General features: G+C 42.0%; 1 protein-coding gene across 3 annotated transcripts; it reads left to right on the forward strand.

The window, feature by feature from the left end:
- The first annotated feature begins 612 nt into the window (after positions 1–612).
- Positions 613–14,561, forward strand: MOSPD1 (motile sperm domain containing 1). 3 transcript variants are annotated; one of them, XM_032701668.1, is made up of 7 exons: positions 613–634; positions 5,902–6,158; positions 6,342–6,417; positions 9,147–9,373; positions 11,333–11,494; positions 12,085–12,188; positions 13,894–14,561. In XM_032701668.1, exons 2-6 carry the CDS (start codon positions 6,005–6,007, stop codon positions 12,162–12,164), a joined length of 699 nt encoding a protein of 232 aa, XP_032557559.1. In that variant the 5' UTR covers positions 613–634; positions 5,902–6,004; the 3' UTR covers positions 12,165–12,188; positions 13,894–14,561. The 3 variants fall into 3 exon arrangements, with proteins under 3 accessions (XP_032557559.1, XP_032557560.1, XP_032557558.1); XM_032701667.1 differs by lacking the exon at positions 613–634 and adding an exon at positions 873–973; XM_032701669.1 differs by lacking the exons at positions 613–634; positions 12,085–12,188 and adding an exon at positions 859–973.
- Positions 14,562–16,783: the final 2,222 nt, after the last annotated feature.

Below are 16,783 nucleotides of genomic sequence, written 5' to 3' on the forward strand. Positions count from 1 at the left end.
TATTGTGAAACATTCATGGCTGCTGTGTTTACTTCACCACGGATGTGTGTTCATTTCACTGGTGGGTAAAGCCTGGTAATGGGTAAAAGATTTTGCAATCCTGCTGACTGGATGGCTCAATATAAATCTTAATTATCCACCTGACTTGCAATGAAAACATTCTGCTGCATTAATAATCTTAAAATTGGGGATGATATTGGGTGGTGATTATGCATGGGGTTATTTTTATTATACAGGGCTTAAAAGCCGAAGTTGGGAAGAAAACTAAAGGAAGATGATATAGTGGATAATGCATAAAATGAGCTGAAGTCCACAACTAGTTTAATTTAATGAAAGAGGAATAGAGAACAAAGGTAACAGGATGAGAAGCTGTTGACAGGGACAGCGTGCCCCATTTAAGCCGTGCTGCCGTATGGTCATGCAGGTACGACTGAGTTGTCAATACTTTTATTGTGATTCACGCCGGGTGGGACACCGACCCTTCCACCGCGGGACGTGCCGGCGATGGGCAGCACCGGGGGGAGCCGGAGCTCCGGAGCCGCAACCCCGGGAAGGAGACGCGGCGGCCTCGAGGAGCCGGGAGAGGGGAGGAACCCCTCCAGGACGGGTTAAACCTCAAGAACCATGAGATGAGGTAAATTACTATTAAAAAGCACCTTCCCGCAGGTGAGGAGCGGCGGCCCGGCCGCACACCCCGCGCTGCCCGCGGAGCCGTCGGGGCTGCCCGGGAGGGCGGCGGGGGACGCTCCGAGAACCCCCGCGGTGCCGGGGCAGCACCGAGGGGCGTCCCCGGGCAGCGGCCGCGGACACCCCCGATCGCGGGGAGCCCCGACATGGCGGCGGGGGCGGGCGGCGGGCGGGGCGGTGACGCGGCGGCGGCGGCGGCCGGTCGGTCCCGGCAGCCCCAGCGCTGCCCGCAGTGACGGGCGGACAAAGGGGCGCCGCGCCAGCCCCACCGAGCGGCCCCGGGCGGGTGAGTCGGGCTGGGGGACCACACCGGGCACGGGGCGGGGGCGGCGGAGCCCAGCGAGACCCCCGTCCTGCCTTGTCCTGCGCTGTCCCGTCCCGTCCTACCCTGTGGCGGGCGGGCGGCCCCGCGGGCCGGGCCTCCCTTCCCTGCCCTCGGCGGCGGCCCCGGGCCTGGCGGGGCCGCGATGGGGAGCGAGGCGGCGGTCACGCTACGGGGCCCCCGGGCTGGGGCCGCTGCCCCGCGGGACCGGGGGTCGCTCCGGGGGGCGGCGGTGCGGGGGAAGGTGCCGGGCAGGGCTGCGGGGCGAGTCCCGCCCCGGGCCGTGCGGGGGTGCCGGGCAGGGCCGGCTGCGGGAGCCGCCGCCGTTATCGCGCAGCTGCCTCGGCCCCGATCGCTGCTGCTGCTCCTCGCTGGAGAACAAAGAGGATCAATTAGGAGTGTGCAATTACCGCCGTGCCCTGCCGGCGGTACGAGCAGATCGGAACGCCTTTCCCCCCGCCGCTCTCCCGGGGAAGAGTGTTTGGCGTTTCGGGGCCACGTCGTGCTAGTGGGGCACAACAGACGTTTGAAAATCAGGCGGTTTAGTGCATTAAACACAACCTGAAAGTGAGAAAATAGAGACTAAAGTAAGAAAATAGAGGCTAAGGCAGATGTGCCCTTGAAAGTCTTCCCTAGGATTCTTCTGAGCCGGAATGGATCAGAAGCAGTGCACAGCTGTTATTTCATTTTTCACTGCTTTTGTATGCCTTTTAGTTGCGTTTGAATATTTCTTTTTGTTAGTCACCTCTTCAGCGTTTAAAAAAATGGACAGAATAGTGTGGTCCTAATAAATTTTGCTGTCAGTATCAGCATGATTTATGCGTCTTTTAGTCATCCATGCTAATAGGTAACGCTCCGAGACTGTTTCATTTTACAGCATCCTGGAGACAGTTACTAATTACATTTCTCATCACCCTATGAAGGGGTAAACAGTAGCAGCTTTGCAAAGTATCAGAGCAGTTCTGCCAGTTCAAATGGGACCGTCCGTCTACTGAAATCCTTTGCAGAATATGTGCCTTCGTAGATCAGCAAATTGAGGTGAGGTTAACCAACTTGCTCAAGGTCATGGAGTGTCAGTGACAGAGTTAGCAGTAATGGAATCCAGCCATCCTGGCTGCTGGGTCTGTTGCTCTCCTGTTGGGTGACTCTCCCAGATAATTGCAGGTAGTTTAAACATTGTTTTGCGTAAGCACGTTGAGGCCTTCAAAACATTTTGGAGAAACAAAATGCTAATGGATCATGTATCTCAAAGTGATTGCTCAGCTTGACACAGGAGGGAATTTTGAAGAAGACTTTGGGTTTACTTTGTAAATAGGCACTCAAAAGGCATCAGTTGTACTGAGTATGTAGTGTAGAAAGGCTCATGTAGATTTAGGGGGTAGATCATGAGATGTAACAAAAATAGATTACTCTGTAATTACACAATTTTTAAAAGAAGAATTTGGACACAATGACTGTAAAGAGGTTTTCTTCTGAATAAAGTGTTTACCCGATGACATTCTGTAGAGTTATTTGGAGTTGTTAGGAAGAAAAACAACCAACAAATGCGCTGGGAAGCCGTGGTGATGAGGCCACTGGAAGTTAAAATGGGAATAAAAAAATTCTTCTTCTGGTTTATTTATTCAGCAGGTACTCGTTAAGTAAAAGCAAATCACAATCAGGGTTATTTTTGACCCTGGAGAGAAGTTATGTTTCACTTCGTGTTTTTCTCTCTTGAGTTATATTTATGAAGAAAGGGATTTCAAAGGAAACGCTGGCAGATCTGTGCTATTGTGACACCAGCAGTATATATTTAGTAACATCAGGGAGGAAAGATCCTTATTGTGCTGAGAAAATGCCAGTGACAACTGTTTCTCTGGACTTCAGAGAGCATTGGGAAGCGAGCTGGTGTTGTTCAGGTGTTACACACTGGCCTGTGTCCTGTAACCAGCATTACCTTTGACAGATTCCTGCTCCTGCAGGAATGTCATCGGCAGTGCTGGGAGAAGCCCATCTGTGCAGTGCAGGCCACAGAGCTGAGACCACAGATCCAGGGTTGATACAGATTTATGTTGGGCGAGTAACTGTGGTGACTACTGACTGCAAAATTTAGTGGTCACGGTGAGGAAGAGAGGCAGCTGAGTTTCTTTTAAATGAACTGGCTGGGCTACGTGACCTTATTCTGACCGTGAGAGCTGCTGTGGGGTTAATCTGGGCAGGGAAGTTGTGGTGATACACATACATTCTGTAAAAGTGTTCGCAGTTTCTTGTTGATGCAAAAGGTGTGGTGTTATCAAGACTAAACTGTCACGTCTCCCCAGCATGTGTGTGGTTTATAAATCAGTCTTTGGGAAAAGTGCTTTTACTGCTGTCACTTGGTGAGATGTCCCAGCAAGGTGACTTCTGAGCTAAAACTGTTGTCTCAAAAAGGAAAAAGGATGCTGGTTGCCTGCTTAGGAATTCAGAAATTTATGTCCTGAATGACACTGCTGTGTCAGCAAACATATCTACTGTAGGCCTGAGTTTGCCAGATATTCCTTTTGCCAGTTCGGGCGGTAACTCCTCGTCCAGCCAAGTTAAATAAGAAAAGGAAGCAATAACGGGATATACTTTTTTAAGATTGGTGGCTTTCCGTGTGCAGGTTGTGGAATCCTGGGAGGTTTGTGCACTGTTTTCAATGGATGTGTGAGAAAAATGAGCCTGTTGGTAGGCTTAGTGATCCATTCCTCCACTGACAGTCATTTGTGGGGTTTTTGGACACTAAACACTTGCCACTGGCTGAGCTGAAGAAACTGGAGATGTGGTATGAAGCCAGGAATTGGAATGAAGCATGTACAGGGTTTAAATAAAAAACTGAAGCATCAAAATAATACTGATTATTATAAATAATATTTGAAACTTTTATTAAATATTGTCACTTAAGATATGTAGCAGTAGCTTGCTGTTGGTTGTATGGTAGTTTGAAACATTTATTCAGAAAAGATCCCTTTTGTTAATGCAAAGATTGCCTGTATTTCTGTTACACACAGTGTACACAGTGTAGATACGTATCAGACCCAAAGATTCCAGCCTACTCTTACTGCATACTGTATTGAGCTAATTTTGGTTAAAAAAATTAATAATTCTTAATCTTCTACCTATGAGAAGCATGAAAAGAAGTTATTTTGTATTTCTACTTGCTGGTATTTTTTCCACATTAGCTTTTCATATAGTCTTGATGTGTTTGAATGGAACAGTGAACCTCACTTTGCAATAGTACATAAAGTTGTTCAAGAAATAATGCTTACACTTGCTGTACAAGAGTTTGTTGATTCTTCTGAAACAAAAGGGATTCACCAAAATTCTAAGAAGCACTCACAAAGCCATTTCTTTTTCTAGTCTTTTCTTAATAAGGTAACAGAACATCAGCTTGGAACACTATCATTGGAGATTTGTTTTCAGAATATTATTAGTAGCATTTCAGTGAAGTGGAAGCAAACTTGTACTCTGAAAAGAAACTGGATCGTGGGGAAAGACATTCCAGTGAGATCCATGAATTTAAATTCTACGGGGATAATTTGCTGTTTTAATAAATAAATAAATAAATAAATTTAAAAGCTTAGTTTGTGAATAAGAATCAGAACCTGTAAATCTGATGGTGTGACAGATACACTCTAGTAAACATGTGAACCTGTGTCATGTTTCAAGTATGAAACCTGTATCTGGTGCTTGGAAATGTGATCATCATGATGTTTAGAATGCCGAAATAAGCGTTTGGTTTTGATTGTTCATAATGTTTGGGCTACTCACTGCTAGAAAGTTCAGAGACTAAAGTTTTTAAGGTGCAACAAAACCAGTTTATTGGACTGGAGAACAGCTGAAATGTACCTTGTTTATAAAGCTTCATTGGAAGTGGAAATAACAGCTAATGAGTCAGTAGGAACTTTTTGTTCTTTTAATATTTTCTGCTGTAAAGTTAAGTCTCAAAGGACACCTTCAGTTTGATAATTAACCTACAAGGGCTGCGATAAAATATGACGTTCTTTGGGGGGGAGAAGACTTTGTTCTGTCTGTCATGTGTCAAGTCAATGGTATGTGTGCTGAGGAGTTTGGCCTTAATTTTATTTTATGAATTACATTTGGGATTGTTGCTTGATTGGGTCATGGGTTCTGGTTTTAGTTCTGGAATGTCACTCAAAATAAAACAGAACTGTGCGGGTGGCAGAGGGAGAATTGCAGTGGTTGTACTTTGGTTGGAGAGACAGTGGTGACAGAAAACTTGTCTTTTTTAATCAAACAGTAAATCCCAGATCTGTTTGGTGTTGCTCATCCCGGTTATTTTTCAATTCATTGCATGTAACTACTGTGCAGTTGTAACAGGAGCTTAGTTTAAACAAAGCAGGAAGGTGTTCTCCATTCCTTTGTTCTGAATTTCTGGGATTTGACATACCTGGGTGCCTGGGTGAGCAGATACCTAGGCTGTTATTCCTCATCCGGGGAGGTCATGCCTCTGGAGAGGTTTCTGCCTAAACAGTGACTCCTACTTATGTCATGTTTCCTCATTCTTAAGTGTTGGTGTCCTGAGACATGGGACATGGGATGGAATATCTTTTTGTTATCCCTGTTTGGCTTGTGTTGTAAAAAGCCAGTATAAGCAACCCAAGTCATGGACTGGGACCCCAAATGCTGCCATGATACACTGAAGAGGTGCTTATCCATTTATTTTATAGCAGTTTGTTAAATAGATGGAAACACAATGCAAATATTTTTTATATATCAGTATTTTTGAAGGAACATAAGTAGAGGTAGATTCATAATCAAACATCACATTTTATATTTTTACACCTTTGTTGACTGCCTCAGTTTATACTAGTATAGACTTATGGAAATAATCTTCTTGCCTTTTCTCTTTTTTTTCCATTTTTTTCCTTTAGAATTGCCAAAATGCTTTGGAATTCTTAAACGATTCAAAAACTGAAGTCTCTGAGGATTCAAAATCATAAGAACACAAGAAGCAGCAAGGAGGATTCAGTGCCAATGCAGCAACAAAAAAGACAGCCAGAGTTAGTGGAAGGAAATCTTCCTGTTTTTGTTTTTCCTACAGAACTTATATTTTATGCAGATGACCAGTCGACACACAAGCAGGTGTTGACTCTATATAACCCCTATGAGTTTGCCTTAAAATTCAAAGGTGGGTTTCTTAGGTTAAGTTCTGTTTAAGGGTTAGTTGGTGATCTTGAACAGTCCAATTATAATTCATGTAACAAATCATATCTGTGACAAAACCAAACTCGTGTCTCTACATGTATCTGTTGATGAAGTTGGTGAGGTATTAATTCATGATTTGTTACTACTCCTGTCCTTTTCGTTGCAGTTCTTTGTACAACCCCAAATAAATATGCGGTGGTTGATGCTACTGGTGCAGTGAAGCCTCAGTGCTGTGTTGATATGTAAGTAAAAGTTGGTTGGGTTTTTTTTCTAATATACAACATTTTATTATCTTAATTTCTTTTATTATTTGAGAGGTAGTAAAATGACAGCATGCGTATAAAATATAACTTGGATAAAGTTGTAATATTTTCCTAACCTCCTGTGTACTTGTGGCTGTCTAGTTTTTGCTGTTCTTTCACTCTAGGGCAGAGGTATTACAATATTCTTTAATTTTGTCTTTGGGCATAAATAAATTGCCAGTAAACACATCTTGTAGTGGAGTCTGTAAACCAGCAGTGAGAGGAATGTGAGCCTCCCCTGAGTACCTTTTTGTAAGAAATAACAAGAAAAGCAAGACCCCCAGGGTTGGGATTTCTTTGTGAGAAATACTTGTTTGCAGATTGGCAAAATGGAAATGTATGCAGTTCTGCTGAGCACCTTTTCCTGGGCCATGTTTAATTAAGGTACTTTTGCCTACCTTTCACCCTGACCACCCCTCCCGTTCTCAGATCTCTGTGTCTCCTCTTTACTTGCTTCTCCTGTCAGGTCCCAGACCAATAACTGAGAAAATAAGGAGCCTGGTCAAGTGACCACAGTAATGTACAGGGTCTGCAGGCTGCTGTAATTTGGAGTAGAGTAGGTGTATAAGCTAAAATAGACCAACTTTTTTTATCTTGCATTTGCCACATTATTTCTGTGCTGATGTACAGATACAGCTGAAGAAAGTGTGAGGTACCTAAAACAGTAGACTGAGCTTTTTGAATAGAAATTTTCCAAACTGTAAAACACCACCTGGAATCTCTGGCTAACAAATGGCCATATGCAGAAACCCCCACTATTGAATGAACTATCTTTTGTCAGATAAATAATACCATGCTTGGGGAATGGCTCTTTCCTGTAGACTGTTTTTCTTAGGTGTAATTTGAAAAATTCCAAGGACTCACCAAATAAAAAGGAAGTTTAAAACATGAAACTAAAAAGTTTCAGTGGGCAGGGGCAACAGTGCTAGAAATGGAACAAAATGGGTCAGAATACACCACTGTATCAGTGAACTATTGTGGTCTTTAGCAGACTTTAACCAAATATAATCAAGCTTGCGTGATTCTTAAACAAATGGCTTTTAATAAATAAAGGAAAATAGGACATACACGTGTTTCAAGGGGATTTTTTTTGTGCAGGAAAACCCCCATCCCATTCCAGTGGTTGCTGTCTCAGGGCAGTGTTTACTGCTAGGATATGAGCAGTACTATGCAAGTGTGGCCATTTGCCAGATAAACAGATATTCTACAGAGCTTCCAATTATGCAATGATCTCTAAAAAGAAACAGGAGAATGTATCTGTTTATGAGGGTCTGCAGAAAATATCTCTGCTTGGCAGCAGATACATGTTCTCCTAGCACGGTGTTATGTAAAGATTCTGTTTAGGTTGGTAGTTAGTACCATGGTACTAAGAGTGGAAACACCAATTTAAAGGAAGTGTTAAAGGAAGAAATCAGTTGATCTGCTGTGCTGATATGCTGAGAGCTCTATGAATTAGGGTTGTCAGAGGGAAAAAGCTTTTTGTTTTAGTGAAGGCAGTTGCCCAGCCAACACTTGACTTGCTGAAAGGCTGTCATAAGCACACTCATTTGCCTCTAAAGTGACGTAAAACTCGGTATATCACTGCAGCCTTTTCGCTGGGGGGATGACTTGGTCTCTGTTCCTGTGATGAATAGTCTATTCAAACTAGATGCCAGTTGCAAGCACTGGCTATGTGCTAATGCTTGTCGATATCTTGATGTGATACAGTTCCTTTAAATGAAGCCTGAAACACAAAAATCCATCCCTTCCTTGAAGCAGTTTTGAAACTACTATCCTGTGTTACTAAGGGTACAGTCATTTTTTTCCCTCATGAGATGGCAGCCCTCTTGAAACCAAATCACTTATTTGTGGGTATTTTTTTCAGATTAGCTATTGTTACCTTAGAAACTTAGAATAACCTTTCACAAGAAACATTTGGAAAAATAATTGAAATCCTCATTAACCTTAAGAGCCGATACCATTTTAAACCTAAATGTTCGAGCTTTTTAATGCTAGATACATATTTTCGTGATGAATCACAAATGCAGAGAGGAGGCAGTTGAGCAGAGCTCTGCTCAGAGGTCTGTTTTGCCTTTGATCAGTGCTATTTTAAAACTGTGCCTTTTATAGGTTCCAAACATGCTCATAATGGTGGGTTTCTGATTTTGAAAATCCCTAGCTCACTCTTGTCCACAGAAGGAATGAGTTTTTCTTCTGAGAATGTAGAATTGTAAAGCTTTGAGCCTGTTTTCCTCAAAAAGCAGAACTTCAGCTTGCCAGACACCTGTCCAGGTATTTGGCCCTACTTTACTTCTTTCCTTTCCTGTCCACTCCAGTCCCCTCATACCTTCTAAAATCATTGGCCAGCATCAAACAGCTTCAATAAATTGATGTTTCATCAGGTGGCAGCTCAGCCTCAGACTTAGGCAAAAGTGGGTTGACATAAAGAATTAACTGTTCTTTTTGGCCATCCAATTGGAGCTTATTATATATTTGGGAAATATGGAGGGGAGAGAGAAGGCAAGATCAAATCTTCAAAATCACTGAGTGATGGAGGAGGTAGTGAGGATCTGGATTATTGTAGTTTATCTGTGCGTGGGGGAAAGAGGACAAACTTAGTGATATAGGATGTAATTCCATACATGCTTCTTATTAGTTGATCTGTTTGAAAATGTTGGTTTTCTCTGCAGTGTGATTCGTCACAGAGATGTTCGGGCTGCTTACTATGGTGTGATAGATAAATTCCGTCTACAAGTGTCTGAGCAGAGCCAGAGGAAAGCATTAGGGAAAAAGGAGATTATTGCTACTCTGCTTCCATCTGCAAAGGAACAACAACAACAAAAGGAAGAGGAGGAAAAACGAATAAAAGAACACCTGGCTGAAAGTGTCTTTTTTGAGCAGACTTTGTGTCAACCAGGTAGTTGAAATCTTTTACCTCTCCTGTCTTCTGAATCAGTTTTCAGTAACTCAAGTTACTAGAAAGACTAAAATATTTTTTTAAACATGTGTTAAAATAAATTTGAAAGGAATTCTTTTTACTTACCTGTAAGACTGCTGTCTTTGTCACTGGGGAACGACAGTACCCAAGAACCCAAACTGTGGCTATTCTGTTTGTGCTACCTTGATCAATCAAGACCCTTTTCTGCCCTGTGTTTGCATGTCATACCTTGGAGAGAGAATCCTCCCTTCCTCTGGAGCAGGAGATCTGGTACAGCCAATGGGAATTTATCTGCCAAAGGATGGTAGTTATTTTTCCCCTTGGGCTCTTTCAGAACATATGCCCCTTCTGAGTTTGTTCCAAACCCATAATCCCCCATTTCCTGATGAGCGGGAAATATTGCCAAAACATCTTCTGAAGTGCTCCTTGTTCTGCACCCTCTCCTTTGTCTGTCCCACAAGAACAGAAGAGCACAGTTGGGAGCTGAAAACTCTGCTTGTTTCATACGTGAGGAAGTAAATCAACAGTCTTGGGCAAAACCAGGGCCAAAGAGTTAAATTGAAGGGGTAGGATAAAAAGTATCAAGTTCTACCTGAATCGAATCTAAACTGGTTCTTGACAGCCTATAGTCCTGTTTGGTTTACTGATTTATATTGTTATATTCTTGTCACTGTTTAATTTTTCATTACAGCAACAGAAATCAATTCCAGAAAATAGATGAACCTTATTGAGGGTGTTCCTCTTGTTAAAGCCAACCTGTTTCACTACTTATGCAGAGTTTGTTGGCTGGTGAAATACCTTTTACTAAAGAAAACCTTGATGATAGATATTAGTAGGATACACAGTTAAAGCAAACCTACAAAGATCTCTGGACTCACAGAACAAAATGTTACTGTGATAGTTGTTCCAGGACAGAGGGTTTGAACAATCTGATACTGGTCTTAATCCAAGTACTACTTCTCTGCTTAAAAACCTTGTTGACCACATTTTATTGCTTACAGAAAAGCAGCAAACATAGTGACTGCAGTCTTTGCAGTCTAACCTGCAACCTGGAAGTAACAGATTTATGGAATTGAAATAGAGCACATATTGCTGGTCACTAAGGATAGAAAAAAATGATAAAAACATTGGCTAATTTCCAATGGGACTTAAGGATTTGGTTGGAGGTATTCAGTTAACATGTTAACAGCTCTTTTCAAAGATGACACAGTGGAGCTTTGAGTAGGTTCCAGCTGTTGAAGTGCAGCACAATAAAGGGTATGAAGGACTCTTTATTGTCTGTGGTTTGCATTTCCTTATTCTGGTGATACTGGATGTCAGAGTGGTTCACTCTCATGGTTTTTAAAGGAAGGTTCAAATTTGACTGATTTGTGGCATCTATACTGGTTCTATTGGGTGCAGCCTGTGAATCCTCTAAAGAAAGAAGGGGAACTCATCTGGCCCAAGAACCTGTGCTCCTGCTGTAGCCAGGTTTTGTTCAGGAGGTGTAAGAAGTTACCTGCCTGTGCAGCTCTTTTGGGTGATCTTTCCTAATTGATTACTAATCACTGAAGGAACATATGAAGGAGTGCAGTGAGGATGCATGGGGAAACGTCAGGCATTGCTGAGACACCCATCTGTTCTGAGTGTGTGTATATATAGCTATAGCTATAGTATAGCTGGGCCTGGCAGGCTCTGCTCCTCCAGAAGGGAGTGGTTTGGGAAGTCATGTGAAAACAAGTCCCAGCATCAGAACAGGGAGCAGCCTCCCTCACTGCAAAATGCAGAAGGTTTAGAAGGGTGGGTTTAAGAGTTATTTTCCACCCCCTCCAAACTGCAAAGGGAAAGGAAGAATCTCAGGGTATTGCAGCTCCAATGCACTGCAAATGTTTTTGCAGAATATTTAATGTGTATCTTGGTCAGATGTTCCTTACACTTGGTACTGTCTTGCCTTCTCAGAAAACAGAACTGCCTCGTCGGGACCTAGTTTACTAACAGTCTTCCTGGGAGTAGTGTGTGTCGCAGCACTAATGCTACCTACATCGGGGGAAATGGAATCCCTGGTGCCTCTCTACCTCCACTTAAGTGTGAATCAAAAGTTAGTAGCTGCTTATGTTTTAGGTGAGTACTTTGGGTTTTGTAAACGTTTTCTTGCAAATTCTGTGAGTCTGGAAGACTTCAGCTGTGTTCGCCAGTGGCTTCAGGAAACTGGATGGAGACAAAGCACCACATGACATTTTGTTTTGCATCCCCACGTATATCTTAATTTGCAGCCATGGTGACAGCAGGGTAAATTAGTTATTGTAAGTGTTTTAGACCAGATTTGAGTCAATACTTATTACATACAGGCCTCTACATGTCAATTTTACCTTCATTTGATGATGGGCCAACCACGGTCATCTGCCAACAAAACTGAATGGAACGTCCTGTTGCTTATTCTTGTATTGCAGTAGTTACTCTATTGCAGAATGTAGGTCTCTTGTGTTACTGTGTTTCTCCCTCCAGCCCCGGTGAGCTGGTTTGTAAGGCCCAATTCTCACTGCCTTCTTGATAAGCAGCTGAAGTGTGTAGCAGTAAGTTACTGTAAATCCTTTCTAAGAGACCACTGCCATCCACAGTTCTTCCTGATTTGTAACTTAACTCCTACATTAGCAAGCACAGATAAGTTGCACATTTCATTTGTTATGACTATTTCTCTATAACTATTTCAGATTTGAAGAACAGTCACACTAAACTCAATTCTCCTGTCCCACTACCTGGCAGAAATGAGGATTTACAGGAAACGAGCTAGGCAGCTTCAAACTGATAGCTAGAGGTGAGGTAGTGATGGGGAAAGGTGCAGATTCTTGATGGTTCATGCACAGTCAGCTGACTCACAGGTCAATCTGCTGAAGCAGTTTGAAATCTCACTTGTGGCTCTTTGCCCAAGCTGATGCTGATGGACTCTCAGATCAGGACCTTATGGTAATCCTCACTCTGTTTTTATCTCTGCTTTTGAAAATTACTCCAGGTTCTGCTGGTGCCAACTGCAGTATTAAACCATGTGACTTTATACATTTGCAACAACTGAACCTGTTTCTTGATTCCCTATGAAGTTTTGACAGGTTTTGGTTCCTTTGGTGGCAGTATTTTTAGTGTTCATGGACAGATTTTTTTGTTCGCAACTCTTGCTTGTGTAGGAAGTCAATTATTCTTGAGAAGATGAAACCACTTTCTTCCACAAGGAAGTACAACTGGATTGTGGAGCATTTAATTGAAAAGGGTTGTTATACCACACCAGCTGGGCTATATGACATTTGAGAAGTATTTGATTTACAGAAAGGAGTTAAACCCTTTACTGTCTGAAAGACCCTGTGCAAGTGGTACAGGCTTTCCTGTAAGCACCCTCCAGAAGCCTCTGTTGTTATTCTGCAATGATGGAATAAATCCAAATTAAGGCCTCCAGCAGTTGTGGTAGCACTGGTTGTCTGAGCCGGTATAGACCTTAAGAAATAGCTGAACTGTAATTCCTCTGTAATGGATAAATTACTAATCTGATGGAAGGCAGCATTACAGCTCTGTTCTGTCATGCTTCACAGTCTTCACAGTCTCATAAAGTAAATAATTTAAATCACTATGTAGTGGCAGGAGAGTAAAATAGTCTCAGAAACATCTTTATTCATGGTGAGATCTGTAGGCTTTAGCTGAGTTCTCTGCAGTGAAAGGCTGTTACACTGACATCATCTGAGCCTGCGAGAAAGTGAGATTGCCCAAGAACTGATAAATTATTATTGTGATGTTACATAAGGTTGGAATTCAAGGAGCCTTAATGTTCTTCCCTTGCCTTGTGCAATATAACCCATGGCTAAGAACTTGCAGATTTGTACTTTTTCCTGTATCAGCACATAATTAAAGTGAACTTTTTGGTGTGCCATGAGTAGGTTTATTAGTCCCACATTTCCTGCTTTCTTCTGGTTTTAATTGTTTTTAACCTCTATCAGAGCAGGTTTTTTTTTCCTCCCTCTTGAAAGGTCACAACAAAGAGTCTGTTGAAAGCTCTCTCTGCAGACTGACAAGGAAGCTTAACATCTTTGTGTAAAACTAGTCTTTGATCAGTTATTCTGCACAGAGCAGAAAAAAAGCCTTGGAGCCTTCAACTAATCTGCCTTACTGATGACTCAGCATTTGAATGACACTGCCCATAACTGGCCCCCATGAAAACTGGGGTTTGGATTCTACTGTTACACTTACCTAAGACAAAATCTCAGTGTTAAGATTTTCCAGTAGCAAGATCAGTAATTGCTTGGAGTATTTATAGCTTCTTTAACGTTCAGTGATTAGATAAACTGCACTTCAGCGTTGGATTTTGACTACATCAAAACTTGGAGCAATACTTCTAATATTTAAGTGGATGTATAAATGCATTCTGCATGTATTTACACACTTTTACATTGTTTTCTGGGCTGTGACAGGGTAAACTGTATTTTAAATGTTTTATTCAGTGAAACTGAAGTGTTTATTTCTTCATTCTTGTCTTTCAGGTCTCATCACCATGGTTATTTTGAGAACATGAGCAGTGAGTTCATAGGATGTCAAACACCTTACTGTATATTCACATCATGAATGTGGACTGCCTTTTACTCCCATTTGGCTCATTAAGATGCTAGCAAAACTGTTCAGTGATTTAAGATACCTTCAGAAGTGTAATATATTTTAACTGTGTATAATAAACGAAAGACTCAAAGCACTTTGCGGTGCTTCTGTAACAGACAGCTATGAAATGTTCAGTGATACCTGTGAAAATAATTTGAAAAACTTTTATATCTACGCCTACTGTAAAAAATCCTTATTAAAGCAACATTTGTTATTTTTAGTCTATGTTCACATCAGTGCGTGATCACTATAAAAGCAAACTGTCTTCTGTAAAACGTTCATTTGGTTTGTGGTTGTACCTGCCAAGGCTGGCACATAACACTTCTGTATACAGACCAGAGGGGTCAGAGTCGTGACTGGTCACTGAAGAAAATTAAAAGTTCCATCAGTGAAACTATGAAATAAACCATGAATTTTAGGTGAAGAAGTAATTCTCAAATTTCTTACTTCATCATTACCAATATATCACTGAGTGCTCGTTTTCTTACTTGGGGAAATAATTTCTGCAAGAGCCATTTTGTATCACAATTGTAGACAATAAAAACACGTTCTGTAATCAGATCCATTCATTTCTTAGGGATGCATGGAAGTGACATTAACAGAAGTTGAACTCACCCTGCACAATAATACAAAATTCACCATTTTTTCTGTTTTAGAGACCAAACTAAGTATAGCAGCAAAGGCATTTCTCTACACAGTCCCTACCCCCACAGGGACTTCTTTTCTATCAGAAACTCCTGCTCAAATACCAGTTTCATATTTGAGGTGAACATTTATCTTGTTTCATATAACAAGTATTTCCCTTGGTTTGACATTTCATTGTTGAGATGTTAATTTTAAAAGGGCAGCTATTCTTGCATTTGAATCATACACACAAATCTCTGTTCATAAGTCTATAGAATATGCTCTGATATGAATAAAAAATTTGGAAATGAAACCCTTCACCCCTGCATGTTATGGGTCCCTTTTCTGCTTATGCATGGAAGTACAAACAAACCATGGAAAAAGCTGTTTCTTTTAAAAAAAGGAGAAAGAAAAGTTGAATTAAAGTTGTTATTCACTACATTTTTACTTATATCAGTAAGTCTTTAAAGGGCAATAAAATGTTACTTTAGTTTGATTCTCGGAAGAACTGAGATTGTGTCATCAATCAGTATCAGATGATAAAGTCAATCATTAACATTCACTAAAAAAGATCCCAAAATTGTTCTTAACTGGCTGAGTAGGTCAAGTCCTAGAGCCTGCTGCAGGCACGGCTCTTGTCTCCAACACTGAGCTCATGGTTGGGTCTATTTTCCTGCCACTGCAGGGCTGTATTCTTGTAGCTTCACTGTTCTTCAGTACCTCCACTGTTAATTCTGGTTTTCACAAGGTAGTTTAACCTGCTGTTGCCTGGGGAAGGGTGAGGGAATTGAAGAGAAGTTGGGGAGATAAAACTGCCGTGTGGTACCTTATCTTAGCACCCAAAAGCCAGGCTAAACATTTAATTGTGCCCAAGCTGATTAAAAAAGCCCAACACAAACCCACTTTCCCCCTCCCCCCCATATCTGGGCGTTCCAGTCATGGGCCAGGATCATGTTTTGCCAGGCACTTGGAGAAGTAGAGAAGAGACAATTTCACCTACAGGAGCTCAGAGTCACTGTGACCAGGTCTGACACTTGCAGCTGCCTCAGTCCTGCAGGACAGCAGGTGCCTGGGGAAGGGAGATCACAGGACATGGACCCAGACTGCCAGTGTTTGTTTTCAAGGAATCTAAAGAGAAATGATTGGTTTAGAAAAACACTTTGACCAAAGAAATCAGTAACAAAAAGTAATCATCAACCAAATAGACTAAAACATTGGACGACTACTTTGTCAAGGGCGAGCAAGGAGCAATACACAGATAAAAAAAGATTAAATGCACAGTGTAACTCAGCAGATGCAGATAAAACTGGTGCCTGGGTGAAATAAGGATGACAAGTGTGAATTCTGACTTCTTTCTATTTCAGGGAGGTTACAGCACACTGTGGAATCACTGATTTATCAACAGTGTTGGGAAAACGAGATCTGCGGACAGTTTGAGTTCAGCACTGTGAGGGGGAATATATCAAATCATGTTACATCATGGTCACAGAGGGGCACTAGTAAAAATTTACCAGGTGGATACACAAGATTTTTAAGATATTTCCTGATTTTATGTATGTGTATATATATATGTGCATGCACACACCTCTAATACTTAATAGGAGCTCAGAAAACACTGAATGCCTTTGGAAATAAAACCCAAGACAGCGAATATGCCTCCTAGAAACAGCAGGAAAAACAGTTAAGTGTTCACGTCATTTCCCATTCCTGACTCCTAACACAAACAAACAGTCATTTCCTTGCAATGGACAAGTATTTTCAGCAGACAGTTGGGACGGCTTTGAGATCATCCAGCAGAAACAATCCCCGTGTTTACCCAGCACTTGCTGTGGCACCGATATCTCAAATATATCTCAAACGAGCCATGCTGGCAGCAGGAAATGGGAGCCCTGCCGAGATCGCTTTCGGGAGCGTCACTCCCAGTCGCTGTAGGCTTGGTACATGATCTTCTCGAGGTGTTTGCACTTGTCTGGATCACAAAATGCTTAAACGACCCTGTTTTCTCTAGAGGAGAAACTTGAAACTGCAGTAAACGTGTGTTGCTGTTTCAGAGCTCCAGGGACAGATGGGGCTCTCAGGGAATCGGTTCATTCCACCAGGGATCGCAGCCAATGGAGCCCCTGAGACGGGAGAGTGGGTCCAGTACCCTCACAT

This window comes from Chiroxiphia lanceolata, chromosome 14 (assembly GCF_009829145.1).
Source record: "Chiroxiphia lanceolata isolate bChiLan1 chromosome 14, bChiLan1.pri, whole genome shotgun sequence".
Classification (NCBI taxonomy): domain Eukaryota; kingdom Metazoa; phylum Chordata; class Aves; order Passeriformes; family Pipridae; genus Chiroxiphia; species Chiroxiphia lanceolata.

Coding starts and splice junctions, on each gene's coding strand:
- MOSPD1 (XM_032701668.1), top strand. CDS start 6,005: ATGCAGCAACAAAAAAGACAGCCAGAGTTAGTGGAAGGAAATCTTCCT. Junction 6,159..6,341: donor GTTTGCCTTAAAATTCAAAG/GTGGGTTTCTTA, acceptor TTTTCGTTGCAG/TTCTTTGTACAACCCCAAAT. Junction 9,374..11,332: donor GCAGACTTTGTGTCAACCAG/GTAGTTGAAATC, acceptor TTGCCTTCTCAG/AAAACAGAACTGCCTCGTCG.